The sequence below is a fragment of the Capsicum annuum genome, chromosome 5 (genome assembly GCF_002878395.1).
Source record: "Capsicum annuum cultivar UCD-10X-F1 chromosome 5, UCD10Xv1.1, whole genome shotgun sequence".
Lineage (NCBI taxonomy): Eukaryota > Viridiplantae > Streptophyta > Magnoliopsida > Solanales > Solanaceae > Capsicum > Capsicum annuum.
This window is the reverse complement of record NC_061115.1, coordinates 216,991,924-217,000,563: the sequence shown is the minus strand read 5'-3', so window position 1 is coordinate 217,000,563 and position 8,640 is coordinate 216,991,924. Positions and strand designations below refer to the sequence as shown.

The 8,640-nt window shown below is 36.4% G+C and overlaps 1 protein-coding gene across 1 annotated transcript; it reads left to right on the top strand.

The window, feature by feature from the left end:
- Window positions 1-3,224: 3,224 nt before the first annotated feature.
- On the top strand, window positions 3,225-8,399 carry LOC124898795 (putative late blight resistance protein homolog R1A-3). Its single transcript, XM_047412773.1, is given in 5 exon segments — window positions 3,225-3,424; window positions 4,461-5,298; window positions 5,301-5,515; window positions 5,518-7,485; window positions 7,488-8,399. Coding segments are annotated over 4 exon segments (3,615 nt in total). The 5' UTR covers window positions 3,225-3,424; window positions 4,461-4,559; the 3' UTR covers window positions 8,181-8,399.
- Window positions 8,400-8,640: the final 241 nt, after the last annotated feature.

The following is an 8,640-nucleotide window of genomic DNA, read 5'->3' as shown; positions in this document are numbered from 1 at the left end:
CCACATGGCATCAGATATGATGAAGATGATGACAGAGTACTTGGGCTTATCAAACAAAGATCATGAATTTGGCAATGCGAGTATGCACCTCTCTCATTGGAAACTACTACCAAACTACTGCTAATCAACTTATCCACATAAACCTTCACCTCAAACTGTTCCATCTGTTGGGAAAGGTAGAGGCACTAACAAAGTGCACGATAGGGTAGCAGCGGAAGAATACCCAAATCTAACTCTCCCTAACAATTTGAACCAAGAGGATACTAACAAACCCAAGCACAATAGTATATGGCAGAAAATAAATCAACCAAATAAATATGACAAGACGAGAATAAAATCAATAACAAGAGATACCAAATTTACGTGGAAAACCCTTCGATGTGAAGAGTAAAAGTTCACGGACCAAAACCTCCACTATAACCATCAAGAATTACAATATTATTCTCCAAAATGGCCACAAAATAAGTGTCAAACAATGAGCATCAACACAATAAAATAACACCAAAACTAGAGAATAAAAAGGAGCACAAACACCAAAAATGTAGCTGCTGTTCGGGAATAAAAAACAGGAGCTACAGGCTACCAAATTCAACCCCGTTAGTTTCTAATCAAATATTGAGATGAGAAAAATAAGTTGTCCAAAAATTAGCTCAATTGGACAAGAAACGAAGCAAAAATCGCAATTTGAAGTTGACTGTTGTGGCTGAAATTTTAGTGCAAAAATCTGACCTAATCTCTTTTGTGGCTGCTAAGAACTCTTTTGTGGATGTGAAATAAGACCTAAAAGGTTCTCTCTCTCTCTATATATAAAGAGAGATATTTTCAGGCATGATAAAGTTATGCATCCTAGTTTTCCACCACCTATAATACTCTCTATTGAATCTAGGTGGTCTAGTGGTAGACTGACCCCTTCTTCAAGATTTGGAGGAGCAGCCATGTTCAAGATCCTTTCAAGGTGTTAACCTTATTTAGAAAGACCCCGCTCTGATATCAATTAAGGTGTTCACGCGAGTTATACCCCAACTTTGGGATCTGGTCCCAAACGGACTTAAACAACAATAATTGAATAGTAAAGTACGTGAAAGCGAGAGTAAAGGATACAATAATTTTATGTGGAAACTCCTTGTTCAAGGGAGAAAAACCACGACCTGCATACAGATTTCTAAGCTCCAATAATATTCAAGCAACTTGAATACAAATCCATTACATTAAGGATTAACCGCCTAATCCTTCTTCTCCTAGTAATACCTTTATTACAATGAGAAATTTGCAGTAACTTTACTGCACCACTACCCAACTAACTCTAACTGAGTAAAAACTAATTCTAACTTTAATATCACCTAACTCTAGATGAGAACAAGGAGTTTGAAGTAAACACACCAATACCTACTAATAACAATGACAAACAATAGGCAACGTTTAAGACCACCATACAAAAACTCAAATCCAATAAGGAAATAAAATACAACTTTGTGAGCGAAGAGAGAGATCTTTTTAGGTCTTATTTCAGACCATACATGTCATATATATATATATATATATATATATGCCCCATAGTAATGGGCCTATCGGCAAAAGTGGGTTGGTCTAAATTGAACTTCATTTATTCACATAGAAAGGGACAAAGACCCATATCCCAACACCATCAGAACCTTCAAGGGTCGTTTTGTCCGTGGGACAGTATAAGTAAGGATATCTCATAATATTATTTTATCCCACTTTTTATATGATATAGTAATCCCGCCATTTTAGTACAAATACTGGGATAAGTTAATACCTCAGACCATACATGTCATAAATTTAATCTCAAATTTATACATATCATAAATTTAATCTCAAATTTTATTCCGAAATTGTTATCCCACATATCCAACGACTCCATATGACCAAATAGGAATCCCACTAATCAAGCCTTATCACTATCAGTGGGCTTATCTTTAACATCTCTACAATTGTATTGGATTTCAAAAAAAAGGTTGTAAGTTCTAACAAATGGTCTATTGGAATTGGAAAGCTACAAGGTGTGTGTTTGATACTTTGAGTCTTTGATTAGATGAGGTTCCTCTTTGGTCTGAGCTGGAAAGGGTAAATAACTTTTACGTGTGGCTTATGTTTCTTCCTTTTAGTCAATAGACATAATTTGTGAAATCTAGTCTATGCAATCACGTGAGGTGCATGCGTCCTACATGATAAAGTGTGTAAGATTTGTCATGTAGGACGTGTGTGTCTATTTGTTCATCTTAAAGGCAAGGTCTAAGGTTTCAGTCTTGAAAATGAGAAATGGATCTTTTGTTAAATGACCTTTTCAAATCTTTTTTAATTAAATAGACTACAAGTTTTTTTTTAGGAAAATGACCCATTTTTGAGACAAATCTATTATCTATCCGACAGATATATAGACATATCGATTATTAATCTGACAAATCGATTATCGATCCGACCTATATATGGATAGATTGATTATCAATCCGATAGATCGATTATCGATCCGACCTACATATGAACAGATCGATTATCAATCCGACAGATGAGAAAATAGAAGTAGGTCATTTTGCTAATTGGAAACTTGAAGAGGCTTAATAGCCAAATTTTCTCAGTAGGCCATTTTGCTAATTGGAAATTTGAAGAGGCTTGATAACCAAATTTTTTCAATGGGAAAAACATAGGTAGGGAATGTTTCTCCTTTATTGGACGTGAATCCGAATTAGTTGAGCCTCACAAAAAATGGGAAATGAAAAGAAAAGGAAACAGGGAGGTACACTTGAGTCAATTTAACAATCAAAAAAGCAAACCAAAGGAATCCATCCACCTTAGAGCTAGTTGGTAGAGTGTATTGGAAAGCTAATGCATACATTAGTTAATGTGTACTATTAATACCTTATTTAGTTTACTTTTTCACCCTATGTATAACTCTATTATCTTTTGAGGTGTGTACTATTAATAGATCAAAATTTATCCTATTAGCAATATAATAGATCTAATACATGCATTAACATGACACTATTATTCCTCAAAAAATTTTTCGTATACTTTCCAACATATATATGGAGGATATTTTTATAATTTTTTTTAGAAATTATTTAATTCATGTTATTTTTAATAAATCAAACCAAACACTACATAAAAAAAAATACAAGCATAATTACCGCAAGCATGGCTAATACAAGCATTATTAATACACCATATTTTGCATTATTCTTATACAATCTACCAAACGAGCCGGCTCATCTCATCGCCTCCACAGCTTTATTATGATTCCTTTTTTCCACCACAACTTTATTTAGTATGATAGCATATTGTGAATGTGTTTTCTGATTCTTTTTTCTGTTGTTTAAGTTCCTTATTAGCCATTTACTTCAACTTCTCTCTCAGTCCCATCTTTTACTATCTCACACAGCTAGGCCGGTTTTGCTGAATTTTAAAGGTATGATAATATATATTCTTCAACCTCTCTTATTTTAAAATAAGATTGAATTTTTTGTTGCGTAAATTATTAGGCTTTAAATAAATGCGTAAACAAATTAGTAGCACAATCAACATCCAACATGAAGAACAGTACTTCAAATGTAGGTTCCTGGAGCCCAATAACTTTTTTGCTGTTTTTAACTATTCTACTTGAGCCGAGGGTCTTTCAGAAACAACAACCTGTCTACCTCCATGAGGGACGGGGGGGGGGGTTATGCAAATATTTGACACTTCGGTCTAACTTAACCCCAAAAGCTAGTTTAAGAGGGGAGGATTAATCAATTCCATATAAGAAGGCCACCAGACAATTCTCCAACCAGTGTGGGGCTCTAACTAGTACGAATGCATCTGTTCTAGTAACTAACTAGTACATATGTGGATGGACAGATTAAGTAGAAATTCTTTATTGACGTTCTTGCTTTATAAGTTTGTCAATGTTATTATTCCTATCTCCTTCTGTCGGCGTTGGCCAACTCCATAAGCTCTACTTTCAAGTTAACATCCTTCTGCTTCTCAGGCTGGGATGTTTTCCGCAGCTGCTTCTCCTTACATCCAGCTTCTCATAGGCTTTAGTATTCCAGTTGTTAATGTCCTTCTTGAGGTTTCTCAAATGTACCTGCAGTAGACACATTCACCTCCAAAATGGTTTTAATGGATAGATATTTATTTTTCAAACAGCTGGTTCAACAAATGCCACATCATCAAAAACCACCAGATACCACCTGGATGTGTAGTGTGACTTTGTAGGTGAAATGGTAAAAAGTAGAGTAATTTTTTCTGTTACTAAACAAAGAAAAGTGACTTTCTTGAACAATTTTCATTAGTTGAGTGACCTTCTGAGAAATCAAACGCTCCAATTTTTATATAAATTGTAAGTAGGCTATTTTGAAGAAGGCCCTCTACATTAGAATTAGCTGCCTGTTAAATTAGAGTAGAATTTGTCATGTCGAATATGTGGCACTGAAAATTTTGATTCACATTTGGTCTTTTAGCAGGTATCATCTGCTGTGCTTCATGAGGACATTGTCAATCTTCTTGATTTCATAAAGAGGTTAAAGATTGAAGAGGATCAAACTGTTCTTGACGCGGATCAAATGGAAAAGCTGAAATGGGAGCTGACATTTGTGTCTGCATGTTTACAGCTTTGTTATTACATTTCAGATGGTTCTAATGCCGAAATGCCTTGCATATCATATGAGGTTCATGATCTGGTTCAGTCACTTTTTCATCAGAGTGGAGATGACATGCTGTTGGTTAAATTAAAGGATCATGTTGTTCCTCACCTTCTTGAAAATATCAGAAGTTCTAAAATCTCAGATCATCATTCTGTATCAAGTGTCACCATGACTGAGGATCAGTTGGTTGAACTCTTGGACGCACTTCTTGTGAATCTCCATTATCTACCCAAGGTTCGTGCGGAGTTGTTTTTGCCATCAAGGACCCAATATGAGCTTCTTCAGAATGTTTTTGGCAATTTAAGAGATTTTCATGGTCTGATAGTAAATGGTTGCATTGAGCGCAAGACAATTGAAAGTGTCTTACCTCAGTTTCAACTTATGGCTGAGAGAGTAGGACACTTCTGTTTTGTACTTTTGTCTTATCAACTTGATAAAAAGGATGAAGAAGATGAAGATGAAGTATATTCCATGCTAGTTCATTTACTTTTGAAGATAATTCCGGTCTCACTGGAGGTTATGCACATATGTTCTACAAATTTGAAAGCTTCAAAGTCAGCTGAAGTTGGACGCTTCATTAAGCAGTTCCTAGAAGCCTCTCCAGATATTCTTAGAGAATATCTGATTCATCTACAACAGCACATGGTTATTGCTATTACTCTAGCACCCCAGCTCGAAATATTCATGTCATGATTGAGTTCCTATTGATTATTCTTACTGATGTGTCCAAGGACGTTATTCTTCATGACAAATTGTTTGTTCTCTTGGAATGTGTTGGAGCACTTACCAAGGAGGTATCCGTTCTTGTTCGCAACTTGGAAGAGAACTTGAGGAATGAAGAGAATATGAAGGAAACAAGCGGGGCAAGTCTAAATGACTTGCTGAAAATATTGAAATCCTGAAGGAAGATCTCAAGAAAGTTTTCTTGAAACCCCCTACAGACTCATCTCAACTTTGCTTCCCCATGAGTGATGGACCGCTCTTCATGACTCTTCTACTCAGAAACTTAAATGACTTGCTCGATTCCAATGCTTATTCAGTTGTTTTGATAAAAGAAGAAATCGGTTGGGTGAAAGAAGACTTAGAACACATAAGATCGTTTTTCGGAAATGTGGAGCAAGAATTGCATAGAGATCTTTGGACTCGTGTTCTAGATGTGGCATATGAGGCAGAACATGCCATTAACTCAATTCTTGCCAGAGATCATGGTCTCTTGCAGCTTATCTTCTTACTTCCTGATATCGTAGAAAAGATCAAGCTTGTCAAAAAAGAGGTACAAGAGAAGATCTCCAAGAACACGAGTATCATTTTTGCAAACTCTCCCAACAAGCCAGTTATAAACAAGTCATCAATAGCTGGTAAAATAATTGTAGGTTTTAAGGAGGAGACGAAGAGGATAATTAGGAATCTCACCAGCGGCCCAGCTGAGATAGATGTCATTTCCATAGTCGGCATGCCAGGGCTTGGAAAAACTACTTTGGCTTATAGAGTATATAATGAAAAGTCTGTTGTTGGTCATTTCGATGTTCGTGCTTGGTGCACAGTCGACCAGGAACGTAATCAGAAAAAATTGTTGCAGAAAATTTTCAATCAAGTTAATGGCTTGAAAGGAAGTTTCAATGAAGAAGGGATAGACGATGACATTGCTGACAAGCTACGGAAACATCTGTTTGGAAAGAGGTACCTTATTGTCTTGGATGACTTGTGGGATACTGCAACATGGGATGAGTTAACAAGACCATTATTTACCATCCCATCTGAATTTCAAAATGGAAGCAGAGTTATTTTAACAAGTCGAAAAAAGGAAGTGGCTTTGCATGGAAAATGCCACAGTGATCCTCTTGATCTTCGATTGCTAAGACCAGAAGAAAGTTGGGAGTTGTTAGAGAAAAGGGTATTCGGAGAAGAACATTTCCCTGATGAACTAAAGGATGTTGGAGCAAAAATAGCCGAAAAGTGTAATGGGCTTCCTTTGGTACTTGATTTGATCGGCGGAGTCATTTCAAGGAAGGAAAAGAAACAGGCTTTGTGGCTTGAAGTTCTCAATAATTTGAGTTCCTTTATTTTTAAGGATGAAGAGGAAGTGATGAAGGTTATACAATTAAGTTATGACCATTTGTCAGATCACCTAAAGCCGTGTTTTCTGTACCTTGCAAGTTATCCAAAGGACAAAAATATTAGGATCTCTTGGTTGAAAGATTTATGGAGTGATGAAGGACTTGTGGAACCAACTGATATGAAGAGTGTGGAAGATGTAACGGAGGTTTATGTGGATGAGTTAATTTCTAGTAGCTTGGTGATAGTGAGAGGTGGTAGGCACCCGAGTTTCCAAATTCATAATCTTGTGCATGATTTTTGTTCGATAAAAGCTAGAATGGAAAAGTTGTTTGACTTGACGAGTTCAATTTTTCTGTCATCCTCCTCTTCTTCACATCTGACGCTGCGTAGAAGGACCATTATTTATGATGAATGCCTTCATTCGAGTGATACTTCTTCCTTGTTCAGTCCAGAAGAGCGATATCGTTATATTAAACACCTCCCCTCTTTGAAGATAGACTGTGGACCCTCCAAAGTTCTTCCCCGCAGCCGCAGCTGTCACCTAAGACACCTGAGGCTTCTTAAAAGGTTGGAGCTGCGGCGTATAATCTTGACAGATACTTTGCTGAATGAAATAGGTATGCTTGTTCATTTGAGGTGCTTAAGAATTTCGATGCAGGCAAAAGCTCTCCCTCCGTCATTTTCAAACCTCTGCAATCTAGAAACTCTGGTGGTGGATGACAGTGGATCAAACATGGTATTATCCCCTACTATCTGGAGTCTTGCAAAGCTACGATATGTAAAGACCGAAATACTTGTTCTGTCTTTGATTCAGATATTGACAAACCAACAAAGTTAGAGAATCTGACTACATTAATGCTTCTCAAACTTTCCTGTTCGGTAGACTCTGGGGATATTTTCAAACGTTTTCCCAATCTTCGAATCCTTCGATTCCGCATAGATTGTACATCAGTTTATTTTCCAAGATTGGATGTCCTTAACAAACTCGAAAGAGTTTATGCTGAATTTGAGTGCTTCGAGCGTACACGTGTACATCAGTTTGATTTTCACTTCCCTTCGAACTTGAAAAAAGTGTGTTTGGATGGCTTCAATCTGACATCAGATGCACTGTCAGGAATTGGGAGATCACTACCCAACCTTCAAATGCTGATACTATTCAAAGGAAGCATCCAGGGTGGAAAAGAATGGAAAATGGAACAAGTCACCTTCCACAATCTCAAATCTCTACAAGTGTATGAGGTGTCTTTTTCTGAATGGCTGGTTACTGCAGATGAATCCTTTCCTTTGCTCGAGATATTAGAAATAATACATTGTAATGAGCTTATAGAGATCCCAGAGAGTTTTGGAGATATTGCTTCATTAAAGTCCATCAGAGTGTGGGGAAGCCCTCAGCTTAAAGAGTCGGCACATAAGATTAAAGAATATGTTGAAGAAATGATGGGAGAAGACAAGCTTGAGGTAGACGATACTTGTGTTTTTTAATTAGAATGGATGAGATATTATATGTATGCACAATACAATATTTTACTTATAATTTTTTCATACATGTAATTTTCATACCTAGTATACTCATAAGTAGGTCAGGAGCGGATAATATATGTGCAGTTTTATCACTACCATGAGAAGGTAGACAGATTGTTTCCGATAAATCACCCTTAACAACTTAACTCCAGGATTCAAATTCTCTAGACTCGCCTTTGAATGTAGACCTATCAAAGTTCCTATACAAGAAGATTATGGTATATCATTTTTGTCCCATTAAACGAGAACCTTAGAAAGTAATTTCTGTTAAATCTCTTATCATAAATTTTAGACCATAAATTTATAGTTTTTTCTTTCTTAAATTCCGTGTTTAATTAAATTTAATCACAGAAACTGAAGTAGATGAAGTAATAAACACTCACATCCACAGTGGGTATATAATTTTGGACATGTTGTTCCC